General features: G+C 56.6%; 2 protein-coding genes across 4 annotated transcripts; one reads left to right on the top strand and one right to left on the bottom strand.

The window, feature by feature from the left end:
- Nucleotides 1-2,580: 2,580 nt before the first annotated feature.
- On the bottom strand, nucleotides 2,581-8,608 carry YIF1B (Yip1 interacting factor homolog B (S. cerevisiae)). 3 transcript variants are annotated; one of them, XM_012657128.1, is made up of 8 exons: nucleotides 8,517-8,608; nucleotides 5,305-5,543; nucleotides 5,126-5,230; nucleotides 4,926-5,004; nucleotides 4,754-4,811; nucleotides 3,851-4,006; nucleotides 3,678-3,771; nucleotides 2,581-2,934 (listed from the first exon to the last, which is right to left on the bottom strand). In XM_012657128.1, the coding sequence occupies exons 1-8, from the start codon at nucleotides 8,560-8,562 to the stop codon at nucleotides 2,779-2,781; spliced, it is 933 nt and encodes a 310-aa protein (XP_012512582.1). In that variant the 5' UTR covers nucleotides 8,563-8,608; the 3' UTR covers nucleotides 2,581-2,778. The 3 variants fall into 3 exon arrangements, with proteins under 3 accessions (XP_012512582.1, XP_012512581.1, XP_012512583.1); XM_012657127.1 differs by having other exon boundaries at nucleotides 8,508-8,605; XM_012657129.1 differs by lacking the exon at nucleotides 8,517-8,608 and adding an exon at nucleotides 8,393-8,446.
- A 2,455-nt stretch (nucleotides 8,609-11,063) lies between these two features.
- Nucleotides 11,064-17,198, top strand: KCNK6 (potassium channel, two pore domain subfamily K, member 6). Its single transcript, XM_012657143.1, has 3 exons — nucleotides 11,064-11,477; nucleotides 16,237-16,632; nucleotides 16,774-17,198. Exons 1-3 carry the CDS (start codon nucleotides 11,156-11,158, stop codon nucleotides 17,001-17,003), a joined length of 948 nt encoding a protein of 315 aa, XP_012512597.1. The 5' UTR covers nucleotides 11,064-11,155; the 3' UTR covers nucleotides 17,004-17,198.
- Nucleotides 17,199-22,427: the final 5,229 nt, after the last annotated feature.

Raw genomic sequence — 22,427 nt, 5'->3', positions numbered from 1 at the left:
TTTTTCTAACGTACCATACATTTAATCTTGTTTTCCCCACTGGAATGTCAGTTTCATGAGGCTGGAACTTTTGCTGATCTTGTTCACCTCTGTACCCCCAGCACTTGAGCTGTATTGGATTCACAGTAGGTGCCCGACGAATGCACGCGAAGGAACCAAAGGGAACAGAGAACTGCAGAGAGTGGCAGGCATGGGCTGTGCTGGGCAGCAAGCACGGCCAAGGGGATGGCATGGTGGGGCTCTGGGTTGCCGACAATCAGGGCAGGTCCCTCTGAGGAGCAGACACCTGAGTGTACGAGGGTGTGAAAGCCATGTTCATTATCATCCCCAAGTCTCGGCCACCTGCCTCTGCCAAGACACCCACTCCCTGCAGGAACTGGCAGCCTGAACAGCTGCTGGTGGCAGGGCAGGGCTGGAGAGGGACGCCCAGGGACACCCAGCTTCCCAGAGATAAGAGCAGCTGCCTCAGGCCCCAGTCCTTTCCCCATTCTGACCTGGGCCCAGTCCAGGGTGAGAGGGGAGCGCCGGGGAAGGCTGGGCTCAGCTGGCTGCACGTTCCGCTGGGACCCCCCCTCCCCAGAGGGGGAGACTGAGGGGCCAGGCCAAGCCTTGGACACCACCTGGGTTTGAATCCCAGTTCCAGCCTGTTCATGCTCTGTGTTTGCCCCCCATCATCTTCCCTGCTGCTCCCTGTTTTCTCACCTGTAAAATAGGGATAGTAACAATACCTACAGCTATGGCCTGAATATTCGTGTCCCCCCCATTCATATGTTGAAGCCTAGTCCCCAGTGTGATGGTGTCTGGAGGTGGGACATTTGAGCATAGTCAGCTGGTGAGGGTGGGGCCCTCATGAATGGGATTAGTGCCCTCATAAAAAGCATGAGGTGATCTTGCTCTGGGCCACGTGAGAAGGCAGAGAGAAAGAAGGTGGCTGTCTCCGAGCCAGGAAGCAGGCCCTCCCCACACACTGGATCTGCCAGCACCTTGGTATTGGACTTCCAGCCTCCAGGACTGTAAGAAATGCATGTCTGTTGTCTGAGCCCCCCCATCTATGGTATATTTGTTACAGCAGCCCAAACTAAGATACCTATCTTTTATTTTTTTAAAAAAAGAACCAAACACATTCTTTATAAGCACTTACTCTGTGCCAGGCACCATTTCTAGGAAATGAACCCGTTTGATTCTCACATCAACCCCATGGGGTAGCTGTCATTTACAGATGAGGAAACTGAGGCACAGCAGTGAAGCAACTTTCTGGAGGTCGCCCTGATGACACAACTAGGCATCAAATGGCTCGTTGACGGTCCCGAGTCTTTGCTCCACTGCTTCTCACCACGCCACGGAGGGGCTGTGAAGGTGAGTCGAGATGCCCGCAGCCCTCGGAATCGCTCGTGGCGCTGTTAAAGTGTCATACACACGGAGCGTCAGCGTCACCATGGTACAGGAGAGCATGCGGTGGCATTTCTCCCTATCTTCAGAGCAGGCATCTGGCCTTTTGGGGGAAGCTGATGACAGCTGTCACCCCTCTTCCCTGAACACCATCCACAGACCCCCTCTCGCACCAAGGCTGGGGCGAGGCAGTAACTGTCCACCTCTCCCACCTCCCACAGAGGAAGAGCTGGGCGGTAGCAGGGAGGGGCGGTGAGTCAGGGCTAAGGACCCAGGACAAAGGTCTGGCAGGCGGCCTAGCATTCCTTGGGTGGGCAGGTCCCACTGCTCCTCCCCGGCCCTCCCAGTACTGCCCAGACCCTCCCGGCCCTCCAAACGCACATTCCACCATGGACCTCGACCTGGCAGCAGGTGCGCTCCCCGAGAGTGGTGGCCTTGAGGCACAGGGGGCCAGACTCAAACCTGGGGCTGCCACCTGTGCCAACCCACCCAGCTTCTCTTCTCTCTGCAGCCCTGGGATCCACTTCCAAGAAGCCGGGTGGGGCAGGCCAGGTGGGAGACCTCAAGCACGGCCCCCCCAAAGTGCCGGGCCAGGCAGGGGCAGCTCAGAACCCGAGGGTAAGTCTCCTCACCACTGGGCACATTCCCAGGGTTGGAGGGGGCAATGCCTTTGACTCTAGGGTCCTGCCGTGCCTGGGGAGAGCCGGGCACCCCCCTCACTGCCACACCTCCCTGTAGCACGGCCATGGCAGCTCCTCAGACTCCAGCAGCAGCTCCAGCTCCAGCGACTCGGACTCGGACAGGGAGGGGAAGGTAAGGGGCTCCCCCTCCTCTCAGGCTGTGTCCTGTGCCCCAAGCAAGGTCAGCGTCCTGGCGCTGGGGCCGGTCTCCACTTCCAGCCCGCGACCATCTCTCTCCTCTCCCGCCCGCTGCCCTGCCCCACAGCCCCACGCTGCCGGCGCCAAGCAGCACGGAAGCTCCCCCGGCAAGGCCAAGCCCAAGGGGAAGAAGAACAAGGACAAGGGCAAGGAGAAGGGCAAGAAGGCTTCCCGCTGAGGGGCCAGGCGGGCTCATTAAACCTTTCGCCAGCCTTCCGGTCTCTCGAGAGCGCAGTGCCGGCCCCCGTCCCCCCGTCGCGTCCGTCCCCGGCTCCCCGCCCAGCCGTGCTCGCGGCCAAGGAGAGGCTGCCCACGCCGTGCCCATCGGGGTTTATTGTCTCGGTAACAGCGGCCGCGCGGGCGGCCTGTGCAGCTGGAGATCTCGGCACCGCGGCGGGGAGGGGGACCTGGGGACGGGGCGGCGCCTGCGCCCGGGCGCGGCGCGACGGGAGATGAGTCCGGCGGGAGATGAGTGCGGCGGCGTCCGCCGGGAGCGGCAGCGGGAGGCGCGTCACCGCACCAGGTGGAAGGTGAGCCAGTACATGAGCAGGGGCTGCGCCGCCGCCACGGCCATGGTCAGGTACATGCGCAGCTGGTTCCGGGCCCCGCGAACGGGGACGCCTTCGGCCGCCGCCTCTGCCAGGATTTTCAGCCGCAGCGTCCGGATCTAGAAAGATGGCGTTTACCCGTGAGCCCTCTACCTGGGGACAAGTCCCTGCCCCTCTGCAGCCTCAAGTTTCTGCTCCTGGGGGCCTCAGTTTCCCCAGCTCTCCCAATGATGGTGAGGACTTGCTCCTCCCCAGGCCCTAAGCAAAATACGAGGCAAGACCCAGCGGTGAGTGAGGGCGCGGCAAGACTCGGCCCGGCTGCTGCCACCCTCTTGCGTTGGCCAGATGACAATTATTCCAGACTAGCCAGAAATACTATTTAAAAAAAAAAAAAAACAACTTTTAAATGACGTCTAAGTCGAAGTCTGTCCGAGGGTCAGATTTGGCCCCCGTGCTCACCCTCTGCCTCTCACACGTGCTCCGACCACCTCCTCCCAGGACCCTGAGCAGCAGGATCCCATTTTACAAAAGGGGTAACTGAGGAAGCGATTTGCTCAGGAACCCTGGCCTGGCAGACCCCAGTGCTCTCAGCCAGCACCCCACTCCGGCCGGAAGGGCTCTCAGAAAATCTCCTTCCAGGGAAGTTCTGGCAGGAAAGCCCCCATGAGGAGAGGGGGGCCTGCATGCTGGGTACATGGCTGGCTGCTCCTCCTCTCCCAGGAAGCCCTCCTGACCCCCAGGCTGGAGCAGCTACCCCACTTGAGCAGTGTGGCTCTGGTTTAAACTCCCCACCTGACATCCTCTGCCTGGATGCCTCCAGGGACCCCAGCTCTGCCCAGGGGGCCTGTGCCCTCAGCCTCACCATGAACACAAAGATGGACGCGCAGCACCAGCCCAGCACCAGGTAGTAGCCAATCTTGCCGAAGAGCAGGCCCATGAGGACCCCGCCAATCATCCTGGGGGAGGGAGGGAGAGAAGGCAGGTGTGAGGAAGAGGCTGAGGGCAGGGGCTGGCAGGCAGGGTAGGGGTACTCACCCGACATATTTGTAGCCCAAGAAGGCCACCAGGTCGATGGTGGTGAGGTCGGTGTTGACAGTGACCAGGTAGAGACTGAGCAGGATGGCCAGCACCTCCAGTGTCAGCCAGGCCAAGGCCGAGCTCGCCTGCAGCCCCAGGAGGTCTGGGGAGAACCTGCCGGCACCCAGGTTGTCACTCCCTGAGCATCCGCCTGGGGACAGCCTGTGTTGGGTGGGGCTGGAGACCCCGAGGTGGCCAAGGTGGATCCGGGCCCTATCTTTATGGAAATCCCATTCTGGGGAGGAAGGCAGACCTGTTCCCAGACAGCGACACCCAGAGGGGTCAGGAAGGCTTCCCTGGGGAAGTGACATTGGACTGGAGACATGAACGGACAGGTGCTGGGCAGGTGATGCAGGGGAGGGACGTACTCCTGAGCAAGGGGCAGTGGATGTGCAGGGCCCTGGGGAGGGACAGAAGGAGGACCAGGGGAGCAAGGGGAAGGGCAGTGCCAGGCTGAGGAGCCGGGCTTGATCGGGGAGCCATGGACGGCATGGGGGGCTGGGGTGGGGACATGGCCAGGCCTGCATCTCAGATAACACCATCCTGGCTGCTGCTCGAGTGGGCGTGTGGGGGATGGGGGCGGCTAGTCAGGAGAAAGTGAGGATGAGGATGGATGTGGTGGTGGAAGGCCGGATTCAGAGGGTCACCCAGCACTGGGCATGGTGACAGGCCGCACGTGGGCAGGAAAGAGAGGGAAGGGGCAAGGGTGATGCTGAGGGTGACCCTGAGGGTGACCCCAAGGGCTGTCCTGAGCCAACTGGGAGCAAGGTGGGCTGTTCTGAGAGAGGGAACCCGGACCTTGCTGACCACACTCTGGCCTCCAGGCCCCAGCCCACTCCGCCTGCCCCCGGCCTCCCTTACCTATCCTGGGTCCCCAGCGCAAGGCCAGCCACCAAGACGTAGGTGATGAAAGCCATCGCTGTGGGAGGCAGACACAGACACTGGTCAGAGGAGGAGGGACCATCCTGGGCCTCCAGGCACCAAACCCCTGCCCCAGACGCGCCCACCCAGTGGGAGGAGGGTGCGGGGCAACCTGGAATGTAGAGGTCCGGGGCGTTGACATCAAAGCGGGGGGCTACGGGTGTGTCCTGCTGGTACTGCACCTCCCAGTCCTGTGGGGAGAGTGGGGGAGCGGGCAGGACCCCAGAGCCGGGCCCCTCACGCTTGGCACAGACCAACCCCCAGCAGGCTGGCTCGGCCAGACCCGCGTTCCCCTGGGGCGGCGGCGCTCACCTGGTGCAGGTAGGGGAAGAAGAGCAGGCCCAGCTTCTTGCCCACGTACATGGTGTCCACGGCGAAGTAATACTTGAGCTTGGTGACGGGGATGAAGCGGTCGATCTGCAGAGGCAGAGCTCAAGCCTGAGGCCCGTGCCCCGCGCCTCCCCAACTCCCACCAGCCCCGGCCCACTCACGTTCTTATCCACCAGCTCCTTGCCCTGCGCGGCCAGGCTGCTCCCGTAGGCCATGGCCATGTTGGACACAGGATCAGCCAGGAAGGCGGCCTGGGGCGAGGCGGAGGCTGAGGGGTAGCCCAGGCCGCCGGGTGCCCGCTGGGCCCCATAGCCCCGGCTCTGGGCTGAACTTGTGTCATCGAAAAGCTGGTGGGGGTCGGCCATGCCTGGCTGGGACACAGGGATCCTCCGCTTCGAGGCTGCAAGGGAAGAGGGGTGCAGAGCCTCATGCATCCTGCAGCTCTCCCTCCTGCTCCCGTGCAGTGCGGGGCGGGTGTCACTGAGAGACACTGGGTTTGACGTCAGGCTGTCAGGTTCAGGCCCATCCATCCGTCTATCCAGATACCGATGATGATGATGTTGAGAGCTACTATATACTAATACATATTGGGGCCTACTGTTCCCCAAATCCTGTGCCAAGCCTTTTATGAACTAGGCCTATGTCCGTATCTCCCACGTCCCCCCGCTCATCTGCTCCTGCCTCCTGGCCCCTGTGCACCAGCTGTGCCTCTGCTCAGAAAGCTCGTCCCCCGACATCCTCCAGGTCTTTGCTCAGTGGGGCCTTCCACGACCATCGGTCCCCAACCGCACCTCTCTTTGCGGCACTCCCCATCCCCCTTCCCTGCGCCACTGACAGCCACCAGCTCGGCCGCAGCTGAATCACTAGCTGTTTTACTTATTTGTTCGCTGTCTCCCCTGCTCGACTGTGAGTACACTAAGGTGGGGAGCTGTGTTTTGTTCACAGCCAAATCCCCAGCCCTCGAACAGGGCTAGAGCAGGCACTCGGTAATAACCTGATGAATAAACAGCCACCCCCATTTCGCAGATGTGGAAATCGAGGCCCAGGCGGCCAAATGACCTGTGCTAAGGGCCAAACTAAGCAGGGCAGGAGTCCAGCCCAGGTGTGTTCAATAGATATCACAATAATCAAACCCTGGCTGACCACTTACTACACGCCAGGCCGTGTTTTAAACACTAGGGATTAACTCGTTTAATCCTCCTAACAACCCATTTCTGCCAATGCTATGATCATCCCCATGATAAAGTGAGCCCCAGAGAAGGCCCTTGCCCAAAGTCATGCACACAGTATGAGGCAGAGCCAGGTTTCAGAAGTTTCTAAAAGGCTTCATGTGGGGAACAGAGGTCCAAGTGTGGTGGCTCATGCCTGTGATCTCTGGGACGCCGAGGCGGGAGGATCGCTTGAGTTTAGGAATTGGAGACCAGCCTGTGCAAGAGGATCAGAAGTGGGAGAGGGAAAAGGGACGTGGTGCATGGGGACAAGGCTGGGGCCAGTGCTGCTTGCTTTGGAATTCAGGCTACAAATCGTTGAGAGGAAGAGTTGAAGGCTAGTGACTGATAATAGGTAAGAAGCCACTTGTCTCCCGGCTTCAGACCCAGGTCTGGCTGCCCCTGGACCCTTACCTCGGTGTCCAAAACCCTAAATCCTCTTCTGCCTGACATTCCAGTCACCCAGTCGCTAGTTCTTACCCACTGTATCTCAACATCACCCCCTCCTCTCAGACTTTGTCATCTCACACCTGACGTAAATGTCCTACTTGGTCGCCCTGTCCATTCTTAGCCCCACCAACCTTCCTTCCAATGGGCAGCCAGAGTGATCTTTTAAATGCAAACGAGACCACATCATCCTCTGCCTAATAGCAGTGCCCACTGTGCTCAGAATAAGCCCAAACACCTACTAGGCCCCGCGTGACCCAGCCCTGCCAATCAGCCCCGTTTGCCACCTCTCCCGGGGCTCCCGTGCCCCAGCCACACGGCCTCCTGTTGGGCCCTGACCCTGCCAAGCTTACTGCCCCCCCAGCCTTTGGACTATGCACTGCTGTCACCTGGGACCACCTTCCCTGCCAACGCACTCAGGTCTCAGCTCAAATGTCTCCTCCTCAGAGAGACCTCTCACTCCTCAACACAGAGCACTTGCCCCACCTGGTTCCTTCTCATAATATCCAGTGATTTCTTTTTCTCTTCTGAGCACTTATCACAATTTCTATATATATATTCATTTGTCTACTTGTCTGCCCTGGCACAGACCTCCAGCGCCTTTCCCTCTTACCAGAAATCTCCTGGGTGATTCCTCCTCATTAGAAGTACCCTCTTCCAGGAGGCGTCACTGGCGTCCCCAGGCTGGGTCACGTGCCTCCTCTGGGCTCCTACAGCATCTCCACCCCAGCGCCGGCCACTCTGCCTTATGCTTCCCTCATCCCGGCCATATCGCTCTGCCCGTGTCCCCATCCTACCCCGACCCCCGTGCCTGTACTTCTCTCATCACAGCTCCATCACTCTAGACTGTCGCTGTCCTGTGCTCTGTACTGGCAGCCCCATGAGGACAGGAGCAAGGGCTGTCTGGGCACTGCTGTATCCCTGCATCACCCACCACAGGGCCAGCCAGGCACCTTACTAACAACGGCCGAAGGGAGGAACAGAGAGGCCACCTCAACCAACACCCACTCACATCAGGGATTATTCCCTCTACAGTCTTCACTGCTCCCCAGATTATCTTGTTGACTTGGTTGCTTCCTAGTTAGGTGTCTCTTTTCCCAGTAAACTGTGAGCTGTGATATAACAGAGTGGAGCTATGCTGGTTTCTACTACACTGGCTATCCACATTCCAGCACAGGGCCTGGCACAAGCGGAGTTGAGGCAAGTTATGTTGAATGTATAAATGAAATGCATAGCAGACTTATGGAGATGAAGAATTCAAAGAGTGACACCAATTCAGAGACAGGAAAAGGGGGTTAATAGTACAATAAATACCGGTTCAAATCTTAAATGAGGGGTAAACGTGGCCCTGTCCGCTCACGGAGGGCCAGAAAGACAGTACTAAGGAGCGTGGGCTGCCGCCCGAGGGCACTGGGGAGCCACGGAAGGGTGGGGAGCCGGGGAGGGCCGGTCGCTAACTGCAAATGAATGAAAGTCGCGTTTCTCTTCACGTCACACAATATCCCGCCCCAAGTTGTTTGCCTCTAAAGGAATTTCCTAAAGACTACCCTCAACGCACCCGTACCCGGACCTGGCATCCCCGCACCGTGCCCACCTCGAAGCTCCAGATCCTCGATCTAGTGACCTCCGACCCGCAGTGACCTCGCCAACCGCCGCCGCCCCGCCCCGCCACGCTCCCCCCGGCCCGATCTCCTCCGCCGGCCACGTACGCCACTTACGCAGCCGGGGCGTCCCCGCCGCCGCCGCCAAACCTGCCGGGTGCATCCTTCGCTGCAGCCACCACCTCAGCAGAGGTTCGTAACACGCCCGCCCGGCTCCCGTAGCCACGCCCCTCCGGCCACGCGACAGCCAATGGGCGTCACGACTGCGCGGAAGCCACGCCTTCTCGCGTAGGCCAGGGCGAGTGGACGGTGCCTTACGTAAGAGGCGGGGGCTGGGGGGCGACTCATCCTAAGGCGGGAGTCAGGGCCCGAGGGTCAGGAGGGCGGGGCCGGGGACTATCTCAGAGTGGGCGGAGTAGGGCACGGTGGAAAACGTAGGCGTCGAGCGCAGAGGCCGATGGGAAATGGAGTTTTCTCCGGACAGGCGCTGAATTTGCGTGGCTGAGAGCCCCGGGGAGCCAGAGAAGGGCGTGGAGCAGGGGAGGAGAGATTCATTTAGTGTTCCCGAGGGGCTCATCGGAGTTGCGCGGGCTCTGACGCTTATACGATTTTGACAGTCCTTAGGAATTCAGGTGAATATTTTTCTTTTTTTTCATTCTTTTTCTTGACTAGACTCTATGGTTACATTAAGGTGAATATTTAGAATGAGAAAAGGACACCCAACAGGTTAGGTGAGAAGAACCAGGTATCCCTCTTGGAAGATATCTTTAGGCAGTTTCCCAGAAATTCATAAAAAGGTTCTCATGTTGCAACCTGGTTTGCTCTGTGCACGAAAAACACTCTACAACCCCCAGCAACTCACGGCACACAGGTGCACCCGCCTTGTGTGAGGAGCCCTTGACAACTAACCTTCCTCACTCTCGCTGCTCTGCCCCTCAGGCTCCTCCACTTATCCCAGGCAAAGATAATGGTGGAAGTGACTTCTGGGCAGCGATAAAACTCCGGAAGGATGTTAGCAAGTTACCTTATCTTTGTGGCTTCCATTTCCTCCTCTGAGACATTGTCTTTTCTGGGGACCTTGCGGGCTGCTCCTGGTTTCCCAGTGATGAGTCCTGGCTCAGTGGCCATTCTTTTTTGTGAGTGAGGTGCCCTCATCTCTCCTCATCCTCAGCCCTCCCTCTTGCGTCTAGATTCATCTCTTCCGTGAATATAATTTTTTATTAAGAAAGCAAGTATATTGGCTTCCTGCTGGCCTCATGTTCTCATCTTCCCAGTTGTGTGGCTACTCCATATTTTTGTTGTTGAGAGACAGGGTCTCATTCTGTTGCCCAGGCTGGAATGCAGTGTCATGATCATAGCTCACTGTAACCACAAACTCCTGGGCTCAAGAAATCCTCCTGCCTCGACCTCCCAAAGCACTGGGATCACAGGCATGAGCCTCTGCACCCAGGTCTACCCCATTTTTAAGCCTAAAATTTCTTATCTGTTTAATGAGAATTATATGAGAGGGACTGAGGACTCATGCAAGTTCTTGTGTCTACAGGGCCTGACATTTGCAAGCTTTTGGTACCTACTGTTACTGTTTTTATTATCAGGTGTCTTTTCCTGTGGATTATCAAGCCCAAGTTGGGCTCTGCTCCAAGATCTGCCAGTTTTATAAATAGAACCATCTGGGGTGTGTCTAAGTTGGGACCAAGCCCCACTCCTCTGCCAGTCAGAGAAGATTCCAGGCTGCCCTCCAGAAGGCTGCTAGGGGGGCATTGAGTTCCAGCTGGAGTCAGATGTGGAGAGACCTACAGGAGGGGCATGGAAGGAAAATCTTCCTCTTACATAGAGGCATATATTCAGGATTCTGCCAGGAAAAAAGACCCTGGCTCACTCTTCTTCACGCTTGGCGTCTCAGCTCAGATAGCCCCTTCCTCAGGGAGCTCTGCTGACTTCCCTAAGCTGGGTTAGTCGCCTCCTCTGCACTCTAATGGCCCTCTAGGCTTCCCCATGCCAGCCTTGGTCACTCAGCCTGTGCTTCCCTCCTCACAGCCCTGACCGCACAGGCCGTCACTCTGTTGATGTGCAAGTCTCCCCTATTAGACTCGGACCCTCATGAGGGCATAGGCCCAGAATTGTCTTGGTCACTGCTGTGTCCCCAGCATTACCCAGCAAGGAGTGGGGCACAAAATGGGTGCTGAGCAAAGATTCGGTGACTAGCTAAGGAGCCCCCCTCTGTCCATGAGGGCACAGGGGGACCCTTGACTCTGTGGTGCCCGCCATTCCCACTCCAGGGCACACGACTTGGCGAATGGAGGGAGAACCGGATGTCAGTTTGCTCCTCGCCCCCTCCGCCACGCACCCTGATGCAGCGCACAACGGCCCTGAGGATTTGGGGAGCGACTCCTGCATCTGCGAGCGGAGAGAGTTGGGATTCGCTCTGACCCAGGGGACCAGGACTCCCAGGTGGAAGAGAAGGAAGGAATGGAAGGAAGAGAATACCTCCACCTTTTCCATCCTGTTGGTCTCCTGGGTCCCGGAGCACTGGGCTCCGCCCTCTCCGCGCTAACACCTGGCGGTTGGGCGTGCCTCAGTTTCCCGGAGGCGGGGCGTTCCTCTATCCCCGCTCCTCCCCTTGTTCCTCTTCCTCTTTGGGGCATCTGTGGCCGCGCCTCGAGCACTCCCGGAACTGAGTCTAGGTGCCAGACCGTCCGGAGGCGGGGGCCACGTCAGCGGGGCCTCCCTGGGCTGTGCGGGGTCCGGCGGGCGCCATGCGACGGGGCGCGCTCCTGGCGGGCGCCCTGGTCGCCTACGCCGCGTACCTGGTGCTGGGCGCGCTGCTGGTGGCGCAGCTGGAGGGGCCGCAGGAAGCCAAGCTCCGAGCCGAGCTGGGGACGCTGCGGGAGCAGCTGCTGCAGCGCAGCCCGTGCGTGGCGCCCCCCGCCCTGGACGCCTTCGTGGAGCGGGTGCTGGCGGCCGGACGGCTGGGCCGCGTAGTGCTCGCCAACGCTTCGGGGTCGGCCAACGCCTCGGACCCCGCCTGGGACTTCGCTTCGGCTCTCTTCTTCGCCAGCACGCTGGTCACCACCGTGGGTACGTGAGCGCCGTCCCCGCTCTCCAAGCCAGCGAAGAGCCGGGACCCCCACTTCGCGCCCCCTGGGGGCTCGGGAGCCCTCACCAAATACCCGTATCCCAATCCCCTCTGGGCCTAGGTTACCCTCAACCCCGCCCCCCAGCGGGGACCCGGGACCCACAATCATGGTATCCGACCCCCTCAGGGAGCCCTGGTCAGAGTCCTTCCTCCTAAACAGGAAACACTCCCTGTTCCCCTGGGACTAGGGTCCCCCTTCAGTACCTTGCAGGGAGCATCTGGAACCCCATTCCTCAGTCCCCCTGGGGACCCAGGTCGCTCAGTCCCCTCTAGGCCTAGGACTGTCCTCACAGACCTCTAGCAAGGAGATCCGTGCTCCCTCTGGACCCGCCTTCAGCCACACCGGGACCCCTGCCCTTATCTCTAGGCCGGACTGCCATCCTTTCCAGCAAGGTCTCCTGACTCTCCAGACGTGTCCTTGAGAAACCCCACCCCAGCCTCCTCCTGACCCTGGCACACCAGGGAGGACCCCGAACCTCCAGACCTCTCGGGGCGCCATCTCTACAGACCTTCCTCCCAGTTAGAGATTCCTGGGCAAGGACCTGGAGCCCCCATCCCAGACTCCCACCCCACTGGACCTAGAACATTCTCTGGTGAGGGGCCCTGCCCTTCTCCACGGCAAGGACCACCCCTGTCCCTCCCTGGCCCTGTACTTCCGGGCAGGTAACCCTGACTCCAGACACTAGGCCACCCCATCTCGACATCCCCCCTGTATTGGGGAGCCACCAATGCAGGGCTTTCCTGCCAACAGGGCACCACTGTTCTCTCTGGACCTGGGATTCCCAGGTAAGAGCCCCAGCTGTGGATGTGTGGAAAGAACTCGCCCTGGAGGAGCCAAGACACCCTGGGAAATCCCTTTTGTTGCCGGGCTCTGCGGCTCCTACAGCCCCTCCTCAGCCCCCACACTTCCTCTTTGTCTCTTTGTTTGGGATTTGGAACCAGCAGGGGGCTGGGGCAGGACTAGCCCAGACTCCTAATCCCCGCTGCGGGCTGGCCGCACAGCAGTGGGAGGCGGCTTTTGCCTTTGGTATCCCATTCTGTGGACCAGCAAACCAAGGTCCCAGGTAGCAGAGCTGGAGGACTTGTCACTGGCTGGAATTAGCCGCCCTCCCTGGGGCTTGCTCTTCCCCAAGCTGCCCGGGCAGCCCGACCTGCTTCTGGGCTTCCCTGGGTCACATGAGCGCGTCCTCCCCCGTCTCCACCCAGATCCTGGCTTCTGAGAAGTCATTCCTGGCAGAACAGGTGGTATCCCCGCTCAGGGCCGCGCGTCTCTAGGCCTCAGTGTCCCCCCCCAACCTGTAAAGTGGGGATAATAACAGTCCTCACTTCACAGTAGCAGTAATACCTGAACGAGCACTTCGCACGTGCTATAACCAGGACAACAGCCTTGCGAGGCAGGTGCCGTTAGCGGCCCTATTTTTCCAGCCTTGCAAACTGAGGCCCAGATAATTTGGACAATTGCCCAGGGTCACATGGCTAGGAAAGTGCAGAGGGGAGACTTGAACCAAGGCCATTGGGCTCTTCGCCAACACAGCACGCTACTTGGCGTGAAGAAGGGTGATGTGTGCGTTGTGAAAGAAAAATTATTCTGACACTTGTTAAAAATGGAAAGTTATTGCAATCGAGGAGAGACTTTGCAAAGGCAGAGAGACTGAACTTAACTCTGAATCTCGCGAAGGCAGATGAAGATTTGTAGCTGAGGAGCAGAGTGAGTGGGTCAGGGCATGGAAAATTACCAGGAGGAAAGACATCAGGGTAGGGGGATTCCTGCTAAACTTGGCTTAACAATATTCTTGCTAAAGACAGGCCAGGGACTCAGATAGCAAGAGTGGAGGGTGAGGAATTCAGCTGTCAAGGGTGGGGAGATTCTTAGGATTCTTGCTCAAACTGAGCCGAGTCAAGAACAGGACTCAGGGAAGCCAGACTAAAGTTTGCTGAAGGAGAGAGTTTTTGCAGTGCTAATAATAACTGATTTTTTTTTTTTTTAGAAACAGAGTCTTGCTCTGTCACCTACGCTGGAGTTCAGTGGCATAGCTCACTGTAACCTCCAACTCCTGGGCTCAAGCGATCCTCTTGGCTCGGCCTCCTGAGTAGCTGGGACTACAGGCCCCCACCACCAGGCTGGGCTAATTTTTAAAATTTTTTCTAGAGACAGAGTCTCACCATGTTGCCCAGGCTAGCCTCAAACTCCTGGCCTCAAGTGATCCTCCTGCCTCAGCCTCCCAAAGTGCTGGGATTACAGGCATGAGCCACCTCGCCCAGCCATATTTATTGCGCCTCAGCTATCATTATCATTGCGGGTGGGGCCAGGAGTCCTGAATGTATCTGGAGAAATGGAAAACCAACTAAATGTCATTCAGAGAGACCTCTTCCCAGAGTGTCCCTCGTTTTGTCCTAGGCCCGAGTCTTGGCCCTGGAATTGGTGCAGACAGCCTTGCTGCAATCGAGGCAGGAGGGGGAGGATAGTCCTACCTGGAACGGGGTCTCGGCTGGCGGGGAAGGGGACAGTACAGTCACTGTCACTCTTCCCACACTGTTGCTAAGGGCTGTTCCCTGTCCTGACCTGGTAGGATTACTACCACGTTTGAGGAAAGGGTTATTGATGAGCCCATTTTTGCAGAGTAGAAAACTGAGGCTCAGAGAGGAACAGTCACCTGGCCAAAGTCATGCAGGGAATAAATGGCGAAACACTGTTTTGGACTCAGCTCTTTGAGGTAGTAAATTGAGGCTCACAGACCCTATTCTGTTCTAACTCTGTAATTTTTCCATTTATAAGGATTTCGTGTCATTTGCAAACCTGTCGTTTCAGCCAGGCTGCCGGAGTTTCTCCATTAAGACCCTCATATTAATGAGGGTTGGAATCATAAGTGATAACACCTCAAATTACAGATGCTTAGATAAGATGGAAATTTATTTCTTGCTCCCATCCAAGGTAGTCAGTCCAAGACTGAAATGGTGATACATGGTCAGAGACCCAGGCTCTTGCTTGGCAAAAACCTCACATTCCTCCATAACTTCTCTGTGCAGTTTCCATTCCCAAGGTCACCTAATGGTCCAAGATAGCTGCTCAATTCCAGCCTTCACATCTGTGTTCCAGCCAGCAGGAGGAGGGAGGAAGGAAGAAAGATGAGCCTCCTCTTCTTTTTAAGCACCCCTCCTGGAAGTCATTTGATTCTTTCATGTATACTTCACTGGCCAGAGATTAGTCACAGAGTCACACCTAGCTCCAAGGGAGGAGGGGATGTCCTTATTCCAGGTGGCCATGTGTCAGAATTTCCTTCCTTTTTAAGACTGAATAATATCCGATTGTGTGCATGTACCACATTTTGCTTATCCATTAGTCTGCAGATGGAAACTTGCGTTGCTTCCACATACTAGCTTTCCGTGAATAACGCTGCTATGAGCAAAGGTGTACAGGTATCTCTTCGAGACCCTGGTTTGGATTGTTTTGAGTATATAAAAACCAGGGGATCCTTTTTATGGAAAACAGGCACAGGTGAATGCCTGCTCACGTATGCAGTGTGTCCACACCTTATTGTAGATCACAGGGCTGGCTCTGCAGTCTTTGGGGCAAGACATTTAACTGTCAACATAAACCAGGTCCCCTGCTACCCTAGTCACATCTCTGAGTCTTTGCTTTGATTTATTTGGGAAATAAAAAGAGATTTTTAAAGTGCAGTTTGCCAAAGTGAGTCAGTCCCATCGAGACCTGAATTCCCCTTGATCATATTTCTGTTGGCAGAACTCCCGTCCACGCTGACCTTACTGTGTTCCCGTGGTCCTCTGGGAGCCCAGGAGGGCTTATCACACCCCCTTTAGAACAAACAGAGGCTCAGAGTCAGGTGACAGCCTGCGCCCTTCATTCATTATTTCAACAAGTATTGATCCAGCGCTCACATGACCAATGCCCACAGCAGTGACAAAATAGAGTCCCCAGCTTTCCTGGAACTGACACCCAGGAAAAGGGATGGAGAGGTAACCAAACAAGTAAACCATATAGTATGCCGGAAGGTGTTAAGTGCTATGGAAAAAAAAGAGTTGGGTAAGAGAATGTTAACAATTTCAAATAAGGTGGTGAGGGAAGCCTCACCGAGAAGGTGACATTTGGGCAAAGACCTGCAGGAGAGGAGAGAAGGGAACATGTAGATACCAGAGGGAAGAACGTTCTGCAGGGCAAGAACAGCCCATGCAAAGGCCCTGGGGTGGCAGCAGGCTGCCCTGGTGGCCCATGTGGGGCCTTTTGCCGGAGTGAGATGGGGCCACAGGAGGGCTCTAAGCAGCTGGGGACATGACTTAAGTCAGGTGGTCACAGGATCTCTGTTCTGGCTGAACAGACTGGGGGCTGGGGTCGGGGGAAGAGGGTGACTGGGACGAGGCTGCAAGACATTTAACTGTGAGCGTAAGGCAGGCCCTCACCTGCGCTGGACAGGGCGGGGATGGGGCTGTGGGGCTGGGTGGAGAAGTAGGTGGGCTCTGGATCCATTTGCGGTTGAGACGTGAGTCTTCCCCGACAGACGGAACGTGCGTGAGTGGAGGGTGGAGGGTCGAGGATGAAAGCGAGGCTCTCGGGCTGCGCAGCGGGAGGACGGCGGTGCGCTCGAGAACGTGGGAGGGGTAGGTTTGGGGATGAAGGCGGGTCTCGGTTTAGGGCACCCGCACACCCTCAGTGGCGGCGGCCAGCATCTCCCCTGCGCTCCACAGGCTACGGGTACACGACGCCGCTGACCGACGCGGGCAAGGCCTTCTCCATCGCCTTCGCGCTCCTGGGCGTGCCGACCACCATGCTGCTGCTCACCGCCTCGGCCCAGCGCCTGTCGCTGCTGCTCGCGCACGCGCCCCTGTCCTGGCTGAGCGCGCGCTGGGGCTGGGAGCGCCGGCGCGCCGCCCGCTGGCACGTGCTGGCCCTGCTGGGGCTCACAGTGGTCGTCTGCTTCCTGGTGCCCGCCGCCATCTTCGCCCACCTCGAGGAGGCCTGGAGCTTCCTGGATGCTTTCTACTTCTGCTTCATCTCCCTGTCCACCATCGGCCTGGGCGACTACGTGCCCGGCGAGGCCCCCGGCCAGCCCTACCGGGCCCTCTACAAGGTGCTGGTCACAGGTGAGCCGGGTGCCTGAGGGCGGGGCTTGAGGAGGCCGTGGCCCTGTCGCGGCCATACCCTGGGAGTGGGGGGTCCCAAAGGGGCCCTGCCCTGAGGATCCGAGCCCCGCGTCGGCTCACCGCCCTGCGCCGTCTCTGCAGCCTACCTCTTCCTGGGCCTGGTCGCCATGGTGCTGCTGCTGCAGACTTTCCGCCGCGCGTCCGACCTCCACGGCCTCACAGCGCTCATCCTGCCGCCCGCTCCGTGCCCCGCCGCCGTCCCCGAGGATGAGGACGATCGGGCGGACATTCTGGGCCCCCAGCCGGAGTCGGGGTCGCGCCGGCAGCTGTCTGCCAGCTCCCACGCCGACTACGCCTCCATCCCCAGGTAGCGCGGCCGGCTGGACCTGGCCTGGGACCGAGGGCCCCGGTGACTGGAGCTGACCCTGCAGGAACGTCCAGGTGCACAGGCAGGTGTTCCAGAGGCGCGGCCACCAACTGTCCGTCCTGTGTTTCACAGCCCGGTGGGGACGCGGAGGCCGTCGCGCCCTGTTTCTGTGTCCCGGGCCGCACTGGGCACCAGCGTAACCTCGTTCTCCTCCCCTCTCTCTCATTTTCCGTCACTCTCTGAGCCTCTGGCTCTCTCGCCTTCTCTGTCTGTCCCTCTTGCTGTCTCCCTGTTCCTCATTCTCTCACACGTTCCGCCCGTCTCTCTCTCTCAGCCACGCGTCACTTGCCGATTCTGCCAGGCTCTGGGCTCGGACCTCATTTCGGGCACTAGATCAGTCGCTACGTCTTGGACAAGTGACTTCCCCTCCCTGAGCCTTGAGTTCCTCTGCTGTCACGTGGAAAGAATATACTCACTCATCCCCAAATCCCTCCTTTTTGCTGGCCCCGTGTGAGACAGCGCTAGGGACACAGCAGTGGTGGAGATGGCCCTGGGCCCTCCTCCCATGGGGCTAGCAGTCCAGTGACAGAGACAGACCTGTCCCCAGACAATGACAGCCCAAAATGAGCAGGACTTCAAATGGGGAGGCAGAGTGGTCAGGGCTGAGGTGGGGGAAGCACAAGGAATGTGCCCAGTCCAGCCTGGAAGGTCAGGGAGGGCTTCCTGGAGGAAGGGACAACTGAACTACGATCTGAAATCTAAAGAGTAGTCAGCGGAAGAAGTCGTACCTGATTCGTTTTTCTCAAGCGTCTCCAGAGAGCAGGACCCGTTCGAGGAGCCCTGGGGTAGGCCTGGGTGATAGAATCTTCCTGAGCAGCCTGGCAGGCAGGAAACTGACATGCGATGCCAGCCCAGATCTGAGTGGCACAGGAGGCGCTGCTCTTAGCCACGACACTGTTGTGACAGGTGTCCCCTTTTACTGAGCACTAATTGCGCGTCTGCACTGGGCTCTGGATTGGGATGTGAGGCCAACCCAGCCACATCCGCCTGTGTCCCTGGGCAGCCACTCTACCTCTCTGATTCCTCTCCTCACCTGTGAAGTGGCGATCGTAATAGTGCTCCGTCCGAAGACGATTCACAGAGCCTGCCGCGTCCTGCTGTGGTGCTTTCTGCGGCCAAGCCCTGTTCCGGGTACTTTACCCATGCGGGAGAGGATATTAATCCTCCCCTTTCCACAGATGGAGAAACTGAGGCACAGAGAAGGGAGGTCCCCTGTCTTAGCCACAGAGCGAGGAAATGAATGACTTTGTTTGATCTCCCAGGATGGGACGTCAGTGTGAGCCTCACTCCCCGGGCTGAGCTCCTCGCTGCCACGCTCTGGGGAGGCGACACAGGGATGGGGCAGGTGAGCCGCAGCTGGAGGGGAGACGAGTAGAAAAGGCGTGGGGAGGGCACACGCCAGGCGGAGGGGACCGTGTGCAAAGCCGGGAGGTGGGAAGCTTGTTGGACATCAGCCTGTGGCAGGCAGTTTACGACGGGAGAATGGAATGGAAGCGGGTAGGAGGGCGCAGGGGTGGACATGGGTACATCTTAGTGTCCTTAAATGACAAGCTTGGGAACGTGGCCTCTTTCCTGAGGGCACTAGAGAGCCATGGAAGGGTTTTGAAGAGAGCGTCATGGTCAGGTTCGACCCCCCAGTTACCATGTGGAGATGGACCAGAGCGGGAGGCCGCAGCAGGAGCAAAGCAGGAGGTGACAGGGCTGGGCAGGGCCATGGGAGGGGAGCGAGGCGGGTGCAAGGATTCATGGGAGCCGAGTGGACAGGCCACAGGCCTTAAGACTGGGGAGGGACGAGGAATGGTCAGTTGTCCCTGAAATGGAGACCTGGGAGGAAGAGCAGTTCTGAGGGGAGACCTGAAGCTAGTTTAGAATATGGTGGGTATGAGGGGCTAAGGGGACACCCAGGGGGAGGTACCGAGAGTTCTCAGGCTCCCCAGGGCTGGGGCTCAGGGGGGTGGTTAAGGCTGGAGACTGAGATGAAGAAACTGAGGCCATGAGGGTAGGTGTGGCAGCCCTGGGAGGGAGTGACGAGAGACCAGCCATGACTCATGAGCCCGAGCAAACTTGTATGTTTATATTATATCAGGAGAGATTTTGGCTGCAGGTAGTAAAATCATGACTGGCCCAGGCTGAAACAATAAGATTATTGTTACACTGTACATCACTAGAGTAAGGGAGCACTCTGGGAGTGACACTATCCACAGTTATAAGGAGGGCTTGTGACCCCAGGTTCTCTCTGTCTCTGCTCTGCCACCCTCAATGAAGGCTTGGCTCCCATGTGAGCTCCCCTCATAGTCCCAGAGTGGCTGCCACAGGTCCAGGCATCACAACCAGACATGATAATTTCTAGTGTAAGCAGTGATGCTTCAACCAATGTCCTGATACCCGAGAAAAGGGCTTACAAAGGAGGCAGAAAAGGAGTGGGAGAGGAATAGAAAACCAGGAGGGTGAGAATATTGGAAAGAGAAGAGAGAATTTTATGGAGGGAGAACTCAACATTGTCAAATCATGCTAAAAAGTCACACAAGATTTTTTTTAAAGACTGATCAAACAAGATTATTTTAATAACCGTGATAGAAAATACATATATTGGATTTATGTGTCGGGCACTGTTCCAAGCCCTTGGATACAGTCTGCACATTTTACAGACGAGGAAAGGAGACCCAGAGATGTTAAATACCTTGCCCAAGGTCGCACAGAAGGTGTAAAATTGGGATTTGAACAAGGTTTTGATTGGCCACCTTTTCGCACGGGAGCTCAGAAATATTTGCTGTCTAGCTCTTTCTCAACCTCGCAGCCTTGTTTACCAAGGTCACTGTCAACCTTGTGTTGCTAAAGTCAGCATGGGGTGGGGAGGCCGTCGCTTCCTCCCCCTCAGTCCCCAGGTATTTGTCGTCTTCTTGAGAGAGGCGCCTGTGCGATCTGTCCTCAGCCCCTCATTGCTTTTCCTTCCAAATTCCTCCAGAAAAAGAAACCAGGGCCTTTTCAGTTCAAGACATTAAGAAAAAAAAAGTACAGGCTAAAAACCTCGACAGGTACAAAAGAGCGTACAGTCAAAAGTAAGTCTTTGTCCTACACTCGGACTGTGTTGACGGATGTCTCAGGCCCCCTTGAAGGCATATTCCATGTGAGTACCAGCAACGTGCACGTGTGTGTGATTTATTTTTCACTCTACGCAAGTGGCACCTAGTAGGGTGAGGTGGTTATGATGGCAGACTCTGGAGGCAGAGTCCCTGGGTATAAATCTGAACTCTGTCACTCCCCAGCTATGTGGCTCTGGGCAAGTGATTTCACCTCCCTGGGCCTCAGTTTGTTCATCTGTAAATGGGATGAGAGATGACAACGACACCTACCTCATGGACTCGTTGGAGAAGCAAGCACCTTACGGACCCACGAAGCCCTTAAAACAGTGTCTGGCACTGAATAAAATATTGGCCAGTTATTACTCTCACTTCTGCACCTTGCTTTTTTCACCAACGCCATGCGATTCAGAGATCATTCCAGAGACACACAAGTAGGTCTCGTATCAGTTTTATACCTGCAGTGCCTCATCTAGGCCACATGTCCCATGAATCATCTCAGCATCCCCTGCTGATGGACACGGGCGTGTTTCCCAGTCTTTTGCTGGTGAAACCGTGCCACAGTGCACGCCTTGTACGTCAAGGTCTAACAAAGGCACCTCCCCCTGGCGGGGCTGTACTCCTGAGCTGGGGGTGCAAGGAGACCCTCGTTACTCTGACTCTGTCTGGTGAGTCTGGAAGGGGTCAGGTACACAGCTGCTGAGCCTGGCTTGTGGGGCGGCCTTGGCTGGGAAGGATAGACTTCCATCAGCTGTTCACATAAGAACACCTGTTCTGTGCCGTACTGGACAGGGCTGGGGCACAGCGGTGTCACAGAAAGCCCTGGGCCCTGCCCGCATGGAGCCCGTGATCCAGTGGGAAAGAAAGACTCATTCCCAGCCAGTTGTGGCTTAGAGCGGTCAAGGGGTGGGACAGGAGCTGGTCACGTATCACAAACAAGACCTGAAGGAATGAAAGTAGTCAGCCCAGTGACAAAGCAGTGTTGCAGAGTGTGCACATGTCTGGAGAAGATACCATGTCTGATCAAGGATGTTCGAACCACTCTGTGTAACTCAGCTGTGCACTGCGGAGGCCTATGGGGAGGGGGAAGAAGATGGGCGGGATAGAAGGACAGGGATGAGATTATGCAGGGCTCTGGAAACCAACTCAGGGAGTCTGGATGTTTTCCTGAGATCCTGGGGAGTCATGGGAGGTTTTAGAGCACGCTCAACGTGCAGTACCCAGACCATCAGTATCAGCATCCCCTGGAAACTGGGGATGGGCTAGAAATTCTCTGGCCCCACCCCAGATCTACTGAATTAAAACTCTGGGGGTGGAGCCCACCAACCTGGCTTAACTAGCTAGCCTTTTAGGGTAGTCTAATGCATGCTCAAGTTTGAAAACCACTGGGTTAAAAGTCAGCTTTGCAGTTCATCAAAAGGTCATGGACTGGCCAGGCATGGTGGCTCATGCCTGTAATGCTAGCACTCTGGGAGGCCAAGGCAGGAGGATGGCTTGAGGTCAGAAGTTCAAGACCAGCCTGAGCAAGAGCGAAACCCTGTCTCTATTTTAAAGAAAAAAAATACACATCTACTTTTATATCTTTATATCTTCCACTTCCACCAAGAAACTGAATATGACACATAGCTTATAACCCCTTATTTGTCCTTCCAACAGCTTTTAACTGCCTTGGCCTAGAAGTGACATACATCACTTCTATTCATGGCCCATCAATCAGAACTAGTCACATGGCTCCAGCCTAAGTGAAGGGAGCTAGGAAATGAGTGGGAGCACCTGGATACTTCATGAATCCTAACATCCCTACCACACCACCACCATCAACTACTATGTATACCAGGGCTGTCCGGAAAGTATCCAGCCATGTAACAATTCTCGTTATATTAACAATGGCTGGATGTTTTCAGGACAGTCCTCGTGTGTCTGTGCATAGTGCTTCTGAGTTCACACTTTTTGTTCTATTGGTCTATATGTCTATCCTTATCCTACAACTGTACTATATTTATTACCATACCTTTAAAATAAGTCCACATATTTTGCACAACATGTCTTTCCAATTTGTTATTCTTCAAGATTATCTCGCCTATACGTAGATCTTAGCACTTACATAAGTTTTTAAAATTAGGTGGACAAGTTTCACGGAAACACTTGTTAAATTTTAATTGATCATGAATCGAGTCACTGAATCATTCTGGGGAGAACTGACTTTGTTATGATACTGAGTTTTACAGTTTAAGAGTACAAATATCTTACTAATTTCTTTTAATAATTCTATAACTTTCTCCATAGAG

Source organism: Propithecus coquereli, unplaced genomic scaffold, assembly GCF_000956105.1.
Source record: "Propithecus coquereli isolate 6110/MARCELLA unplaced genomic scaffold, Pcoq_1.0 Scaffold53, whole genome shotgun sequence".
In the NCBI taxonomy this organism is placed as follows: Eukaryota; Metazoa; Chordata; class Mammalia; order Primates; family Indriidae; genus Propithecus; species Propithecus coquereli.
This window is presented reverse-complemented; position numbering and strand designations above follow the sequence as displayed.